Consider the following 18877-nt stretch of genomic DNA (forward strand, 5'->3'; position numbering starts at 1 on the left):
GAGTTACGTATAGGCCTCCAAGATGAAACAAGCCAATGGCACCCCTAGTAGTTATGCACTCAACTACTAGACCCCTTCGAGTACTCCAACTAAAAATAAACTCAAAGTACACTTAAGTATAGACACTCAAAATAAGAGTAAAACAATATCTCAATCCTCACAACACACCATAACTTGAGTGAACTTTGTAGTTGGTCATTGGTGTGTAACAATGCCTAGAGATCCCCTCTATTTATAGAGGAAAAAGAGACTTTAAGAAAGGACATGAAGAGACAAAGTCTCTCAAGAAGAGTAAGAGGTAAGGTCCCTCAAAATGAAGAGACAAAGACTCAAATCTCTCACAAGAAAAAGCAGAGATAAGGTATCTCAAATTGAGGAGACAAAAACTCTCATAAAGTGAAGTAAAAGAGTCCAAAAGATGAAGAAACAAAGTCCTAAAAATAAAGAGACCATATTAAGTGTCATTTGTAAATACATTAAAGGTCATTGAGAATACATAGAGATAAACATATGAGAGGTCATACAATAAATGAAATGAAAAGACACAAGAAGCCAAAAAGTAATTTAAATAGTCATTTAAATTCCAACAAGACCCAAATCCAAGAGACATGGTAAAAATCTCAAACCTCCAAAATCTTAAAAATCTCACTCATAAAACACCTCAAGTCCTCTCCAATAAACTAGAGGCTTGAGAGCAAACCCCTTATAAATAAATTAAATCTCCCTTCATAAAAGAAATCTGGAGTTTTTCAATAATAGCAGTGGCAATGGTGACGATGGCAGCGACAACGATGAGATTCTTGATCGAGGACTCCCTCTTTACCATGATTCAATTTAATTTTCCTTCAATTGGCGGATGATTCGAAACCCCCCATAAAGCTCCGGATCTCATATTTTATATATGAATTTTGTCACCCTGAACATCTTCGTTGGTACCTAGAGCCGTAACAACCTCATTTAAGAGATTGACTAAACCTCAAAGCTATTAATGCTATGGATTATAGCTTCCTTAAATCCAATGGACTTGAGTTGGAGTCTTGGGAAGGAGATGAATCGGGGAAGGGATTACGATGACAAAACTAAGTTTTATAAATGGATTAGAGCGTGCTTGATTCCTTGAGCCTTTGGAATGTAATTCAAAAGAATCATGATTCTTAACTTGTATGGGTATTTGGTTGCTAATGGATGTAATTCTTAAGAAAATCAAGTGATTCTTCTGATAGAGTATTTTACACATAAAGTGATTCTTTTGTGAGATCACCTTAATAGGTGATCTTAGGAAAGAATTACCCAATTCTTACCTTCATATAAAATGACAGAATCACCACATAGAACCTGTGAAAAACGTATGACCTCTGACGACCATTCGACAAACTCATCCGTAGGCTCCGTCGCATCCTTGCTTCTCCCTCAACGAAGGTCGCAACTCCTCTTCTCAATCAAATCTTCTTCCTCTTCTTCTTATCTTTGTATTCTGCTAGATTTTAGCTGATGCATGATTATTGGGTTTTTTTTTTTCTATGAGATTTGTGACCTCTGAAGACCATTCGAGCCCTTCCTCCACATATGCTCTGACTCGTCCCTGCTTCTCGCTCAACAAATGTCGCGATTTGCTTAGTCTCGAAGGCATGCACTCTCTCACCCTCTCTCAACTCTTCTTCCTACTCTTCTTGTCTCTGTATTCTGGTAGATGTTAGCCGATGCATGATTATATGGTTTTTTTTCTTTCAGATTTGTGTCCTCCGACGACCATTCCAACCACTGAACTGCATCTGCTCCTCCCCATCCTTGCCTCTCCCTCAACATAGGTTGCAGTTTGCATATCTCGAAGGTATGCACTCCCTCACCCTCTCTCAACTATTCTTCCTCTTCTTCTTATTTCTATATTCTGCTTGATGTTAGCCGATTCATGATTCTAGGGTTTTTTTTTTCTCTAAGATTTGTGATCTTTGAAGACCATCCGAGCCCCTCAACCACATATGCTCTGCCTCGTCCCTGCTTCTCCCTTAATGAAGGTCACGATTTGCTTAGTCAAATGTATGCACTCTCTCAACTCTTCTTCCTCCTCTTCTTATCTCTGTATTCTGCTTGATGTTAGTCGATTCATTATTCTAGGGGTTTTATTTTTTTTTATCTTTTAGAATTTGTGAGATAATTCTTCTTCATCTTTCTTCTTTCTTGTGTTTAATAGAATTTTTGTTTCATATCTCCCATATCTCATCCACAACCCTTGAACTTAAATTAAAGTAAAAATCTATTTTCAACCATTTTCCATAATTCCTCTGCTCCATTGTCTTGTTTCTGATTTGAAGAAATTGAAGGATCGAGTGGAGAGGAATCTAGGGTCTCCAACTTGGCCTCATTGTGTTCCTTCTCATTGTTTTTTGACCCTCTCCCAGGTAACCAAACTAGAAAAATACCCCAATTATTTTGATTCTATAAGTTGAGTTGGACATTGGATTTGGCAAAGCTATATGTTGGGTATTTGATTTTATGGTTTGATTCTATTTATTTTATATTGACTTATACTCAATTCTTATCATATTCGAGAACTAGAACTGATAGGTTAAAATAAAAAAATCCCCAACTTTTTTCTTTTCTTTTCTGCTCTCTTCTTCAAAGTTCAAATTGTAAAGCTAGCAAAGCTACACTTTTTTGGAGGGAGAGGGCTGTGGTTGAATTGAGAATCAAAATCCTTCATAAGTTCAGAAGATGAGGGGAAACCAAAACCCACATCATTCTTCTCATCATCAACACACCCATGATGATCATCAAAAGAATGTTTCCTTTGTTGTGTATAATTCATGTCTGTTACATAAAAATAACATGTAAAGAATAGAGTTAGGTCTATGATCAAGTGAAAATGGCAAATAGGCCTAATTAACTTTTTGACAAACTTTGGTGTGAACCAGCTCATAAAAATCAAAGAAAAATGGAAGTGGGGTTGGTGAGTTAATTTCAGAAGCAACCTTAGTAGATGTATTAAAAACTGAAAAGAATTTAGTACAGTTCTGTTTAATATTTCTGTTCAGTGGTTTATATATATGTGGCAACAAATCAACAACCCACTTTGTGTGGTTAGTACCATTAACCAAACTTTATCCCTTGTCAAGACTTTATACCTTAAAATTGGGTATGGGTTTTACCCTTTTCTTTGTCAAATTTCTTTCTTAGATCGACATCATTAGAAGTTGCAATGTTGAAAGTAAATTGCAATACTGGTAAATGATAATAATAAAAAAAATTGCAATGCCTGTCTGTCTCTCTCTCTCTCTCTCACTCACTCACTCACACACACACACACACACACACACACAGAGTTCATATTTTTTTTTCAAAATCTGGTTCTGTTGCTTGGTTGTTATAATCTTACTACAAGTACGACTGCGTTTTGGGTTACTAAACTCTAAAAGAAAAATCGAATTATGAGTTTCATTGTTCTGTTTATGCTTAAATTAATATCATAGGGTATAGTTCATTTCCTAATTTGACTGGAATTTATTTATCCTATTTCTCTTATCTTCTTCTTCTACATTGATTACAAGGTTAACTCAACAATCATCCTCTCTTCATTTCAATTTATAGTTATGATCCTGATCTTAGCAACAATCCTTTTAGCATGAAATGTAAAATGAAGGATACTGATAAGTGGTTTTCTTTAACATTTAATATAGAATCTCGCCAAAATGGCATCCAACCGTGAGAATGATGCAGCATATCAAAAGTGCAAAAAAACTATTATCTAAGCGGCCGCTGCCACTGCTACTGCTATTGCTATAGGAGCAGAGCAATATAGGAAGTTGTATATCACTAAGGAACCTTACCGCAATGAGGTACTGCGTGGTAGTGCTGAGACGGAGATAATAATTGGTGTTTCTAACAAAACATGCAGAGATCATATTAGAATGAGTACGAAGGATCTTTTTTTCATTATGCCATGTGGTGCGAGAGAGGGATCTCCTGCAATATAGCAAATGTCTAAGAGTTGAGGAACAAATGGTAATATTCTGATGCAATTGATGCCCTCCCAACTATTTATTTCAGCAAGAAATGACGTGCCAAAAAATTCTTCGTGAAAGATTAAGAACTATGCAATCTGTTATTGAAAGCGAAGGATGAAGATAAATCACAAGTGTTGGAGTTGCTAATGGAGGATGAGAAGGCCACTGATGTCTGATGGATATTTGTGGAATGGAATTTGGATGTTTGTTTAATTGTTTGACTTAAAACCGATGCCCTTTGAAAACTGAACTGTCTTTTCTTTTTCTTTACCCAGTAACTGCTGTGAGTTGGGACTTGAAGACGGCACTTTTTTATCCTCTTGGACTATGATCTTTAAATGATTTATGTTATGAATGGGTTGGAGATATGATATTAGGTTTCATTTCAATTACATGTCTATTGACTAAATATTACACAGATTTACATGATGATTGATAGCATGTTCATATATGACAGGTTCATGTGAATGTATCGTTCTCTTTTTTTATTCTATGATTTTTGTGTTTTTTTTTTTTTTTTTCAATAACTACATATAGTTCTGGAACAAATTGAATACACAAATTGACATGACGATTGATAGCAAGCTCATGTGGATGTATCGTCCTCTTTTTTTATTCCATGGTTTTTGTGTTTTCTTTTTTTTAATAACTACATATAGTTCTGAAAAAAATTGAATACATAGGTTGACATGATGATTGATAGCAGGTTGATGTGGATGTATCGTTCTCTTTTTTTATTTTATGGTTGTTGTGTGTGTGTGTGTGTGTGTGTTTTTTTTTTTTAATAACTACATATAGTTTTGGAACAAATTGAATACACATGTTGACATTATGATGATTGACAGCAGGTTCCTGTGGATGTGACGTTCTCTTTTTTGATTTTATGGTTTTTGTGTGTATGTGTGGTTATTATTATTATTATATATTTTTTTAATAACTACATATAGTCCTGGAACGAATTGAATACATATGTTGACATGATAATTGATAGCAGGTTCAAGTGGATGTGTTGTTATCTTTTTGTGTTTACTAACTACATATAGTTATAGAACAAATTGATTACACATGTTTATAAACTATTGTATGAAATGAATCATAACATACTATCTAAAGATCAATTTGTTTATTTTTAGATGGAAAATATTGCTACATGTGATGTTTGTGGTGCTGAATGCATCACTCTTACATCACATACTAATCGTCATTTGGAGAAAAAATTATACAAATGTCGCTTCCACACATCTTTCTTTATATGGGTGGACCGCTACAAGATGTGTGAATGTGGAGCTAGATAGTGCAAAGTTCAAAGTGCACTAATTGACCAAAAAAAATAAGAGACTTCTAGTGTTGCCCACTTTCCACCTCGGTATGATTGTCATATAGATTAATTAAATTACTTTTGTATAGACATTAAATATATTTAAATGGCTAATGTTTGTATTGTGATCAGTTGAATTTTAGTTAAAAAATCAAGGATGTGAAAAGTTTGAGTTGATTGAGAATGAAGAATCTTCTTCATCGAACCATTCACGGGGCCTACGGGAGTATGTCAAGTTATAACGAGACCTCCTACATCCACAAGTAAGGATATCTAAGAGGGAGAATTGAGGCATCCGAAGAACAAAGTAGGATAGTTACGAGGACATTGGAAGATGTACTTGATGCAGTAAAAAATCTTCGCATTCGTAAATAAAATTTTCTAGTAACGTAGTACATTGGAAGATGTACTTTAAGCTTAGTTTTTTAATTATGTATTATAGACTTCTTGTACTTAAGCTACATATGTATGTATAAAGACCAAGTAATTTGGACTTTTTTCTTTCAACACAGATGGTGCTGGGTAATTTAGCCATGTGGTATTTTTATTTTCATTTAATAATGAGAAAAAAAAATATAAGGATTTTTTCCTCCAAGGGTTAGTAAAATTAATTCATAATATAATACTATAGAAAGTGTTAGAAATTAGTGTATGGACACAAAATAATAACATTGCATAGTTGTGTATAAAAGTAGGATAAGAATTGCATTTTAAGGGCAACCAAACAGTTATTCATGGTGATTCTGGGTGTTTCCCACAGACAAAATCATGGTAATCAAACAGTTTTTTTTTTGAGAGAATCAGCAGACATAATCCAAAATAACCAAACAATTATTTTTCAAGAATGCAACTCCAGGGAACCATATTTTATGGAGTGACATTCTTAAAATATACTTTCTCCAAAGACTCAATGAATCAAACACGCCCTTAGGTTTCTTCTATTAATGCTTCTTTGGGATTCACTGAATAGATGACACTAGATTAAAATGGTTTGCAGCCGAAGGTAGTAGGTTGAAGGACACAGGTCGAGGGTTCTTCGGTTGGGAAGTAGAAAATGGGTATTTTGGGTTTGGGGTTGAAGGATATAATAGAAAGTTCACATTCTTGTAAAGATATTTTGGTATTTACAAAAATATCTACCAAGCCATGTCACTCACTATCGAAGTTAGTACACTATCAACGGTAGAAGGTACAATGTAATTCTCAGTTTTGCAGAGGATGACTCTAATATGAGGATACTGTACAAGATGCCACTGTAATTATCCCTATTAATTACTAACTACTAAACTGCTATTTTTTTTTTTTCATGAAAATGAAGGGTAGGAATGTTTACCCAACAACTTTCCTTGAACCTTATATTAGAGTCCAAGTGCCTAGGGCCTAGCCACCTGCTACTAAAATGGAAAATTGGTCACTATAGATTTTAAAATCTACTAAAAGGATATTTTTTATTGGTAATGCTAGTACTTTAGTCTCCACCTATTAGCTAACCTACATGTGGAGTGTTGACTATTTTTGGTAATGAGAAATAGCTGACTTAACAATGATTTCTAACGATTGGGGTCGTTAGACATAATATTTTTCTTAAAGGGGAGGTGAGTGATATTTTCAAAAAAATGTAGGGTCAAGTTGATATTTCGAGAGTGATATTTACTCTATTTAAAAATCAAACAAAAGGACATTTTTTATTGGTAACACTAGTACTTTAGTCTCCACGTATTAACTAATCCATATGTGGAGTGTGTACTATTTCTGGCCGTGAGATATATCATCTTTGATTCCAGTGTCCAGACAGCCCGCAAGGTGGCTGGATCATGGACCAAAAAGCATGAAAGTATAATTACGCCGACAGATTACCGTGTACCTCCCTCGCAATCACTAATTCAAATGTTACGGCCCACGTGGATGTCGACAAATCCGACCGTTGTAATGTAGGTGAAGATATTCAAACAACTATACAACGGGCCTTCATCGTTTCGTCCCCCTGCGCTTCATCTCTCGTTCTGTCTCTCAGTCTCTGCATCCCTCACTCCCTCTGAGCCTCTCCCCTATGGCGATCGCTGCAGAAGCACAATCTGGAGAGAAGGTATAATCCTAGAATTTTCCCCGATTAGGGTTTTGCAGTGGCATTAGGGTTTTAGATTTTTATTTTTCTGAATCTTTCATGTTCCACTTGGAACAGACCTGGATTCTTAGGCTCTTACGGTTCTTTTCAGTGGGTGATCTAGGTTTTCTGGTTTCCATCAGTTTTCTTTTTCATCTTCTTCTTTGTAGGTAGCAGATCAGACAATCTGGGCAATGTGGGTGTATTTGGATCATATCATCGATTCTAATTAAGCTGTTTTTCAAGGGATTTTAATCTTTATCTGTCTAGTGGATCTGTTTTGATTTGTTGAATCTTTGACATGATTCTTCGGTTTATGATGGGCTGAAGGTTTTATCCTTTTCTTTCTTTCCCCACTCTTTTTTACAGACTCCTTCAAAGGATTCGGCAGCAGAGAAGAAGAGGTGGACCCTGAATGATTTTGACATTGGGAAGCCTCTCGGAAGAGGAAAATTCGGTCACGTATATTTGGCTAGGGAAAAGAAGGTTTGTTTTCGGTTTCCAATTCATCTGTTTGGAAGAATCTTTGTTTCTCTCCCTTTTTTTAATTTCTGAACTGGGTAGGGTTTTGTGGAATGCTAGTTGATACCAGGTAGCTTTCTGATCTATGTGTTTATCACTAATTTAACCTGATTATGAGATCCATAATAGTAAGAAATAAGCAGGAACGAGTATTCCATAGCTGTTATTTGAAGACTCGAAAAATGGGGGAAAGAGGGTTTTACACCATGAATCTTCGACCCATTAGTGAGAAACACAGTCTGTATTTGACATTACCAAAATTTCAACTGTTTCTCCACCTTCTGGTCGCAAGATTTTGCAGATCTGTTCTTCCCCAACTGCCAGATGAGTGTGTATGGTGCCAAGTTTGATGTCCTTTATTGCCTTTTGCATTCTTTGCCTTTGGTAGAATTAGGGTTCTAATGCTTTGCAAGGGTTAAAAATGCGTACCATCCAATTCAAACACAACATTTGCATTTGCATATGATTTATTTGTTATTTGTTCTCAGAATGTAAACATACTTATGAAGTCAAAAGCTAAATTCTTCATTTTCTTTGCAATCTTGAGTTATAGTATATGATTCACCCCGTTGTATTATAGTATTTATTTTCCATGATCCTATAACACAAAGCAATTCTTCATCGAAACAGAGTAATCACATTGTGGCACTCAAAGTACTTTTCAAAAGCCAGCTCAAGCAGTCTCAGGTTGAGCATCAGCTACGCAGGGAGGTTGAAATACAAAGCCACCTAAGGCACCCTAATATCCTACGCCTCTATGGATATTTCTATGATCAGGTCTGGAAACTGACAAACCATCCCCATGACTCGCCTCAGTCCGAGGGAAGAAAAAACTGAGCCACGAGCCATACCAATTAATCTTATTTTCATATAATTCTTTGCAGACACGAGTTTATTTGATACTAGAATATGCAGCCAAAGGTGAACTCTACAAAGAACTTCAGAAATGCAAGTACTTCGGTGAAAAACGTGCTGCCACGGTGAGCCCTCTACCTATGATGACATTTTGTCATAGTTTCACATTATTTTATTTCTTAGCAGAATTGGTGAATTTATTCTTAATTATTATCAACATTACCTAACTAGAAATCACGGAATGGTGCATGTGTTGATACAGTATATTTCGTCATTAGCACGGGCACTCATATATTGCCATGGAAAGCATGTCATACATAGAGATATCAAACCGGAGAACCTTCTGATTGGTGCACAGGTGATAATCTCAAGTTTGGTCAGAGTTATCATTTCCTTTTACTTATTACATTGCATTACATTGGCTTTCTTAAGTGCTGCATGTTATTCACAGGGTGAACTCAAGATCGCAGATTTTGGTTGGTCTGTGCATACATTTAATCGCAGGAAGACAATGTGCGGTACACTGGATTATCTTCCACCTGAGATGGGTATGCTGATAATCTTAATGAACAAATTTCTTCAATAAGAAAATATTCTAGTTTTGATTGTTTACTAGAATAGTTATTCTGTTTACAGTTGAGAGTGTAGAGCATGATGCAAGTGTGGACATTTGGAGCCTTGGTGTCCTCTGCTACGAGTTCCTTTATGGGGTACCCCCTTTTGAAGCAAAAGAACACTCAGACACATATAGAAGGTAAACAGAGTGTCAGACATTGTCCTAACTACCAAGTTAGAAGATGTTTTGTTCTCTTAACTTGATTATTTATCTCTCTCAACATGATGGCCTGTCAGAGAAAAAGAACATTGACAATGTTACTTCTCAATACAAGAAGTGAGCATTTTCTGTGTTTCACAAGGAATGTGAACTCTAGGAGCTGGAATGTTTTTCCAATGATGGGAATTTCAGTTTATCTCATGTACCAGCCTATTTTCTGGTCTCCGAAACTTATTTTTTGTTTGGTTAGGTGAGCATTCCTTTCCCCATAAGATGCTGATGTAGAAAAATAATCATACACAGGATAGTAAAAGTAGATCTGAAGTTTCCTTCAAAACCAATGATTTCTTCTGCAGCTAAGGACCTAATCAGTCAGGTGAGATCTCTTTCTTTGTCTTTGAATATTTCAGTAAGGGTCTTGCCATGTTTCCTACATATAAGAATGAGTATTGAGTTTTGAATCACTTGTGGACACTAGATGCTTGTCAAGGATTCTTCACAACGTCTCCCGTTACACAAGGTTCTCGAGCATCCTTGGATTGTTCAAAATGCAGACCCCTCTGGCATCTACAGGTGTGGTTGACTTTTGCATATGGGACATTTTTCCTTGTGTGAAAAAACCTTGAAGCAAGACCAGGTTCAGGGTAACTGTTACTGATGCGATCAAATGTGGAAAATCTTCTTGGAGAGAATGCATAAATTTCTGGTCAAGGTTCTTTACTAGATGTAGTGGTAAAGTAACAAATGGTTGAAGAAATTCTTTGTAATGACAGTATCTTACATTCTGTGTGTATTCATATATGTAATCATGATGTTGTTTGTGTGCAGACAGCGTCGTATGTAACTTTTATTAGTCTATTTATTCAACGGCGTCATAACCGCCATTTCTTTACAACAAGGATGTTTGGAGATGTAGAGTCCAACAGAATTCTCAAATAGAGAGAGCATTTAATTTCCATTACTGTGAGGAAAAGGATCAAGTTTTTCTAATGGAAAAATGCTGATTCTAAGTCAGTTTTTTTCACTGGAAAACAACCAACTCAGTTGTAAGAAATATACCAGTTTGTGGGCAATCCTATAGGGTTGCAGCTCCAATCTCAGCGGCTGAATTTGCAATATAATTTCAGTGAAAGTGGTTGTTGTTACTTCAGTTAACAACATAAGTATTTTTTTTTTTTTATTATTTTAAGATATATGTACATGTAGAAGAGGAAATGAAATTAATTTATAAAGAAATTAGCTCTTTAATTAATAATATCCAATACAAGGGGCCTAGTTGAAAAATACACCAAAATGTAATTAATAAATTAAAAATAAATAAAGTGCTAACTAAAAAAATTTTAATTACATATTTGTTGATGATAGTAAATAGTAATAAGTAAAAAATTAATATTTTTGTTTCCTTATTTGAATTTCATGTCCATCTCTTACACTTTAAACCAAACACAGATAAACCTTTCAACTGTGTTAAGTTTGTTGTGCAATTCTTAGTAAGCTTTACTTGCTTACCTCTGTTCACCAGATTATAAACAAGAGATCGTGAAAAAAATTGCGTATTTTCCTATTTCTATAGAGCATTGTTTTGAATATCATTATCAGATGTCGATACTGATACTTAGCTGATACCATATTGACGTAATGGTTCATAAAAAGGGTGAAATCATTGTTTTGAACGATACCAATACCTAAAAAATGCTGTAGAATTTACACGGTGGAGGCGCATAGATCATCTCTCTATCTCTATGGCATTTTTTTTATCAAAAAAATCTCTTTTGTTCCAACTTCCAAGAATGAGAATCCAATCGGTGAATCGGTAGATTCGGGTTGGAATCGGCCTAGACCGATCCCACCCTATCCGATTCACTCAACATTACTTACAATCGGTGAATTTTCGGATCAAATAAACGATTCTAGGGTTATTGAGACTGATCTGCCGATTCCGTCCGATTCGTAGTTTTAAACATGCTCTCATAGTCGGTATTTTCGAACTTTGGCGGGTTTCTTCATTCAGCACAAGCGAAGCCCTAGAAGCAGAAGAAAATGGTAAAATTCTACTGAATCGATTCAAATGTGCGATATGCGAGCGCTTCGTACTCTCTACTCCAATCGAATGATTTTCAGTTTCACCAAAACTAGATTCATCTCTACTGCTGCTCTCTTATTGCATCGTTCCACTCTTAAATGGAGATTTCCTATGAATCTACGTTACGTGGTCCAGAGAACCATTCATTCAAGCAATCTACGGCACGACGAAGATTCCAAGCATTGGTCTAATCCGAATTCATATTCCGGGGGTGAACTTGGTTCGAGACGCAGAGATGGAAACCCTGAAGTTTGGTCTGTTTATGATCCTGTTGCAGACAAGGTTGTGACGACCAGAAGAGTTGGATATACTAACAGTAGGGAAGAAGAATCGAGTAGCGGAGATGAAACCCCAGTGACTCTGTCGAGTTTTGATTCTCTGGTAGGAGATTTATCGCCGGAAAAACCTGTGAATCGATCGAAGAATGTAGATGACCAGTCGGTGAGTGGAGATGGAACCCCTAAGAGTTGGTCAGGTAATCATTCAAGGGGAGAAAAATCCGCGTCGAAGAAATCTGCGTCGGTTGTTGAGAACCGAGATAAAGAAACCGGCAGAGTTTCGTCTGGATCCAGTTTAAGAGATCGAGGCATTATTTCGAAGACAAAAAAGGGCAAGAGCAGGATTAACTGGGTCTGCTCAAACTGCGGGGATTCGTTTTCCCAGTGGTGGGGAACTTGCTATTCCTGTAATAAAGTGGGTACACTAGTACAGTTCTCGCAGTCTGAAACCATTGAGGATAAGTCAAGGGGGTTTCAGGTAACTGAAAACGCAGTTCGGTCATGGCTCCCACATAAGATAGGTGACTTGCATCCTCAGAGGTTGACAGACGTGAAGAAGGGTTTAAATAAGGCCCAATGGAGAATTCCTTTGTACGTTCTCTCGTCTAGCATGCAGTTTCTTTATCTCTTTTATTTATTCTTCATGTCAGTTCAGTTCTTCTCCGTTGTTATGCCATTGATTTGCTATCTTATTCTTCTTATGCCAGCAAGAAACTATACGCAGGGCAACTTGCTAACTATTGGTTCATTAGGAGATCAATATAAACATATGCTGTCTGCTAAAACAAACAGGACCATAACCACCTCAACTAAGTATCTTGTTAAGCTATCTTGCACTGTTTTTATCTTCTTTTGTCTTGTCTTTATTGATCTAATTGTTAGTTAAATAGGAATCAATGACTGGGTAATCTTATGGCATTCAAATTCCTTATGCTTATCTTTCTTTTAGGTGGATACTGGATACAGAAGATAGAAACCCATAATAAAAGCTCACTGACCCTCAATATATCTTGATTAACAATTTTTTTTCCTTGAATGTGTAAGGGGTGACCATTGCCTACAAGTGTACGACACAATAGGTGTGTGGCTGTCACACCCTGCCTCCTCTAGGCCAAGGTATGCGACATGGGATACTTATATCCAGTCAGCTTAACCCTCTAGGATCACAGATACAGTACCCCAATCCGTAAATGCCAACAAAATCACAACTAAAATCAGAGTATAGGTATAAGATTTGTAAACTTTACTCTACTACTGGTGATTCACTAAATGATAATTACAACATACCAAATTTCATTTGAATTCCGATCAGAGGTATTACAAGATTATAGATAATACCTAAAGATAAATAATTGAAAATAAAGAAGTGATGTCCATCAACACGGTGTCTTGCAGACACAAGCCTTACCATTGCCACCAAAGTCCCAAGCCTGCCTCTGCACTGGTTCCACCATTTAAAAAGGGTACAACAAATGGGGTGAGCTTCCACGAAGCTTAGTGATGGGTAACACACACACAAGTATTCATAACAATCCAAGAAAAATGCAATAATATAAATATCCATGCCCAACCACATCAATATGAATGCAATGACATGATCCATTTATTATCAAACAATTCTAATCAACAATTTCTAAGTCCAAAGGGGGTATAAGTGCTACTACAACATAGGTGTTATCCCCGGTTATGAATGTACGTTATTAGTCCCCAGGGATACAATCCAGTTGCGGGTCAGGAGTGTGCCTGTTCCGGAACCACATCGTTACCCGAAAAACCCCTATTAATAACCCTCCCATAGTACCACTACATTGAATCCAACATCGCATGTAAGGTATACCCATCACTGAATCCAACATCGCATGTGGGTCTGTCATTACGCTGGTATCTGCGGACCTCAGTCACCTGAAATCGTCCCCAACCACGGATCGTCGGACGAAAGGATTAGCCAATACGTAAACCCCTATTGGCAAGGATTTAGCACTAGGGTAGTTATTCTAGCCCAACGCATTCTAATATGCCATAACACATTTCAATCACACTCACATGCACACTCACCCTGAGCATGCAGTGCCGCCGGCACCAACCGTTGGCCACCTTGCACCTCAGTCACACACACACCCACACCCACACCCACACACACACACACACACACACACCCACACCCACACACACACACACACACTCACCCTGAGCATGCAGTGCTGTCGGCACCAACCGATGGCCACCCTGCACCTTAGTCACACACACATACACACACTCACTCACCCTGAGCATGTAGTGCCGCCGGCACCAACCGTCGGCTACCCTGCACCCTAATCACACATACACACACACTCACCCTGAGCATGTAGTGCCGCCGGCACCAACCGTTGGCCACCCAACACCCCAATCACACACACACACACGTACAACCATAATCCACATTCTTATGCCACATCAACACTTTCCACAAGGAACAAGATAATAATATGCAAAATGATATGATTCACCCACATTTGCGATATGAGGCAAGCATTCCATAAAAGCATACAAAATCCCCTCACCTTGAAAACCTGAATCAACTGTTCATTAAATTTCTGTAATCGCGTACCTCGCCGAGTATGTTAGGTCCCTAGTCAATTGAAGGAATTTATGTTAGCATTTATATACTTAAATTATCCTCATTATATTCTAATTATGATCCTAAATCAGCACTGGAACATAGGTTCTGTAAGATCACTAGTAGATGGACACCGGTTGGTGGTGCACTCGCGTGCGTAGCCTTACCGCTTGACGGTTCTATTTATTGAAAATAGAGGGGTTTTTGGTAAATGCTCAAGCATAGGGAAGGTCTTCCTATAATTCAAATGATTGGTAAAAAAGAAGGTTAAAACAATATGCTTGGTGGTTTCTCCAGTGGATGCTCACCGGCTAGTGTGCAGACGCCGGTGAGTTCACCAACTGATGAAACTAAGAGGAGTAAAATCTCATTTTTTTGTACCTGCAGGGTTCATCGGTGGATGCTCATCCGCCTATGAGTTTACCGGTGGATGGATCTGCAAGGTTTGAAAACCTCAAAATTATATATACAGGGTCATCGGTGGATGGTTCCTGCCTTCATTGGCTGGCCGGTGACGATCAGCCGGTGAAGTTGAAACTGGGGTTTCCTTGCCCAGATCAGCCCCATAGGCCTTGTGGCCCCTTTGTTTGATCTTGTGTGTGTGTGGTTTCAAGTTTAGTGCCATTTCCAACTCCATTTCTCCCTCTTTTGTATGGTTTACAACTTAGGTTTTGTGATTTTAGGGTGGGTTTGCATGTAGGGTACACACACACACATCACCTAGTTTGAGTTTAGTGTAATTGGTGGGTTAATTTACATAGAGTCATAAGATAGACTCAAATCCCCATTTTTCAAGTCTAGGTTAACCTAAATTGGGGAATATCAGTTGGGGGTTCATGTAGTGACCATCAATTGCTTGTGTGATCACTCAAATTCATTATTCATATGTTTAATTTCATTTTCCCCAACCTAATTTTGGGTTTCGGATAACTAGTTGTAGAGGACTTGGCAAATTCCCAAATCCTAGGGTTTTGGGTTGCCAAATTTGGGGCTTTTCATGTAAGATGTTTTCACACTCAATGGTGAATGATTAACTTGCTTGATTATGTCCCCTAAACCAAAATCCCCCATTCAATTTAAAGATTAGATAGGTGGGTGAGGGAATTTTGGTTAGGGTTTGGTTAACAATTTGGGGATTTTACAAGGGATGGGTTATGGTCTTAAATTGAACCCTTACTCATGCTTGGGCAAGTCTCCCACACCAAATCCCCCTCCCAATTTGTAATATATAGATGAGTATGGAGGTGAAATTCGGTTTGGGGTTCCCTATTGGATTTAATGGAGAGTAGAAAATGAGGCAGAAAGAAGGATACTCGTGTGTGTGTGAAGAGGGTAGAGAAGATAATCTTACCTTAGTTGATAGGAACCCCGAGCCCTTCCTTCTTCCTCCTCCCTTGCCTTCCTTCTCCTTCTTCTTTCTCCCTTTCCTTGTTTCTATTTTTGTAGGAGAAGAAATGAATGGTCAGAGTCCTATTTATAGCCACTTAAGTCCCACTAAGGGCTGTTTGGGGAATTAATGGATTTTTACCCAATACCAGGTTATTCTGCTATTCGGCACTAACAAGCCCTCTTCGAGATGTCCCACCACATTAATCAACTCCCAAACATGTTGTTCCATCAACGTGGATGGGTTTGGGGTGCAAGATTGTGAGGTCTCGGGTCCCACGTCAAAATAACCTAAAACTGGTCTATGCATTCACCGTATGGTGTTCACCGGTGGATGCTCCATCAGCCGGTGCAGGCTGAATTGGTCCCCCTTGTGAGGAAATGGGTCCTTAAGTTTAGTGGGGCCTTCCTAAGGTGTTTTTAGTGTGTGGGCCCCACCCCTTGGTACATTTCACTAACAATGTTTGGGAAAATTTTCTTCAATGGTAAAGTACATACCTTAACTCCTTCAATGGTTTGTAATCCTTCCATGCAATGGGCCGAAAAATCCATAAGTTACTCGTAGTTGTCACCTAGTTGCATCACCTAGGTCCAAAAGTTGAAATTAGCCCGGGTTTTTGGGCATGGGTGTAACAATGGCTATGAACAGTACATCCAATTATTAGAAAGAAATGGAGGAGATGACAAGACCTGTCAGACATATTTTCTCAGAAAACACGTTACCAGAGCAAAAAACGAAAAACACTTTACAATAGTGTTATTGGGGTTGCTTGTTGATCCTTAATTGGGATTGGGTAGTCCTACCCTGCCTTACATTGCAACTCTTTTATCTCATACATGCAATGTTGAATTCAGCATTTTCACTTGGCTTTTTTCATGCTTCATCAAATCATCCATGTTAGTGCTGCTTCTGTACCCTATTAGGCAATCCTTGATTTGTCCTTCTCTTTTCTCCCCGCTTGGGAGGAGAGGAGGGATATGACTTATTTCTGCTTTTCAGTTGTCAGTAGATCTTCACTATCAAATTAAAAAATAAAATATTTCCTCAGATGATGTTAAAATTTAAAATAAGAAATTGCTTTCTGATTGTTCCACCATTTTTGGATGTCAATGACAATCATGGTTTTAGTGATCGATATCAGATCAGTATCAGCCTCCACCGATACCGAATACTAAATCCATGATGACAATGCAGTTTCCACAGTAGGGAATGGGGTATGCAAATACTTCTTTTCGTACTGAGGCTTCCCTCCCTTAAGTATTTTAAATGTACTTATCACCAAAGCATTTGTTGTTAGTTTGCCTTAGTTATGGCCTTTGATTATTCAGCATGCTTATCACATTGATTTTGCATTTGCTATAAGAACATTTGATTTGAGGGCCAACAACCTTTTGTTGAACACATACATGTTGCTAGTGCCAGCTATCATATATGTTTGCCGTAATTTCTCTTTTTTTCCCCCTATCTGTTCTGAGTAATTCTTAGAGTAAGACATTAGAATACAAGGGAATTCGAAGTATTCCTCCCCTCCGGTGAGAAAAGAGGAAGAAAAGACAGTCTGCACTCACTGGCAAAGGTTGCTTGCCTCACTTTATCCTTGTACTTCTTTTAGAATGATGGGAAATTGTTTTGAAGTGTTGACTGATGTGACTTGTGATTTTGAAAGTAAAATATGTTCAGTTTGGAGATACAAACTGATAATGGCAGGCCTACTTATGCAGTACAATCGACCTGGCCATACATAGAGTTGATAAACAGGCTGAAATAGTGAGAAGTGCATGATCTCTTAGCACTTATTAGAAGCTATGGCTTAGGTAGAGCAGAACAATAGAACAGGATTAGTATTACTGAACCCATGTAGTTGGTATATTAGACATTGATTTGTACACAGCATGAGAGGGTTATATTATATGACGATAATATATTTGCTCATTTCCTGTTGAATAATGAGTATTCCTTTACATTTCATGAACTGAAAGATATGCATGACTTATAAAGTAGTGGTCTAATAACTGCTTCAAATGCCAATAAAATGTCAATTGCTTACCAACACACTTTTATGTTGGTAAGAGAGGATTTCTAACAATAAATCCTGTTCACCTTATGTTTTATTTCTGTTGAGTGTTGATACATGGAATATTCGATTCTTAGGTCCGGTCTCTTTGGAGCTGAAGTTGCTAGGGTGCTGGGTGGTGGTCTTGTACCAGGTATTTTTTTCCCCTATCTTTTCTTTTCCTCTTACCTTCTTTTGGTTGATATCTCTGTTTAGTGTCATAGCTGTTAAAGGCTGACATTTTGGTTTTTTTTTTTTTTTTTTTTTTTTCTTTTCATGCAACCGCAATAGGGTAATAGTTGTATTCATTTTATATTTTCTTAAACTTACAGCCTTATTAATTTCTTAATCTTGGTGGATGAGTGTGTGTCATTTAACGTTGGTTTTGTCTACATTCTTCATGGGTTTTCTTCTTGGGGATGAAAATTCAAAGGTTGTTCAGGACTTCAGGGCAGAGAATACTAACTCTGCATGGCATGATTGGGCTGATCTTGTATGAGGTCGGCGAGCAGCTTTTTGAATATTGTATTGGGGGTCCGAACTTTAATTGTAAATTTCATTTTGTTTTTTGGCAGAAATCTGAAACATTTCATTTGGCCACCAACTTGAAACATGTGTTTGAGGGAAAGACCTAACTTATTCATTATCCAAATCATTTTGGCCACCAAACATTTCATTAGTTGTAATTTTCATTTTGTTTTGCAGGTTCCTTGGTTTTAGTTGGTGGTGATCCAGGTGTTGGCAAGAGTACACTGTTGTTGCAGGTATAAACTTACTTTTGAGGTTAACTAGGAAACATGCACGTGCAAATGCACTTGTAGTCATATGTTTTTTTGGGGGGGGGGGAGTTCATGGCCATTGGTTTTGTAAATCTAATTGTTGGACTATTTATATGTGGACTG

General features: G+C 37.5%; 2 protein-coding genes across 5 annotated transcripts in view; both read left to right on the plus strand.

The window, feature by feature from the left end:
• Positions 1–7247: 7247 nt before the first annotated feature.
• Positions 7248–10470, plus strand: LOC122057416 (serine/threonine-protein kinase Aurora-2). The gene is made up of 9 exons (XM_042619512.1): positions 7248–7405; positions 7793–7909; positions 8576–8722; positions 8830–8925; positions 9063–9158; positions 9252–9348; positions 9437–9554; positions 9879–9951; positions 10054–10470. The coding sequence occupies exons 1-9, from the start codon at positions 7370–7372 to the stop codon at positions 10156–10158; spliced, it is 885 nt and encodes a 294-aa protein (XP_042475446.1). The 5' UTR covers positions 7248–7369; the 3' UTR covers positions 10159–10470.
• A 1036-nt stretch (positions 10471–11506) lies between these two features.
• LOC122067182 (DNA repair protein RadA) overlaps positions 11507–18877 on the plus strand; it is a 53191-nt gene continuing 45820 nt past the window's right edge. For 2 of the 4 annotated variants that reach the window (XM_042631034.1, XM_042631037.1), the window contains exons 1-3: positions 11511–12527; positions 18074–18129; positions 18681–18739. In XM_042631034.1, coding sequence (XP_042486968.1) covers positions 11644–12527; positions 18074–18129; positions 18681–18739 — 999 coding nt within the window. In that variant the 5' untranslated portion in view covers positions 11511–11643. Of the gene's footprint in view, positions 12528–18073; positions 18130–18680; positions 18740–18877 lie in introns of all 4 variants that reach the window. The other 2 variants (XM_042631044.1, XM_042631027.1) reach the window with 2 other exon arrangements.

This window comes from Macadamia integrifolia, chromosome 2 (genome assembly GCF_013358625.1).
Source record: "Macadamia integrifolia cultivar HAES 741 chromosome 2, SCU_Mint_v3, whole genome shotgun sequence".
Lineage (NCBI taxonomy): Eukaryota > Viridiplantae > Streptophyta > Magnoliopsida > Proteales > Proteaceae > Macadamia > Macadamia integrifolia.

Excerpts from the sequence above, each read along its gene's own strand:
- LOC122057416 (XM_042619512.1), top strand. The coding sequence starts at position 7,370 with ATGGCGATCGCTGCAGAAGCACAATCTGGAGAGAAG. Across the intron at positions 8,723-8,829 it reads ATGGATATTTCTATGATCAG|ACACGAGTTTATTTGATACT; the intron begins GTCTGGAAACTG and ends AATTCTTTGCAG. Across the intron at positions 9,555-9,878 it reads CACTCAGACACATATAGAAG|GATAGTAAAAGTAGATCTGA; the intron begins GTAAACAGAGTG and ends AATCATACACAG.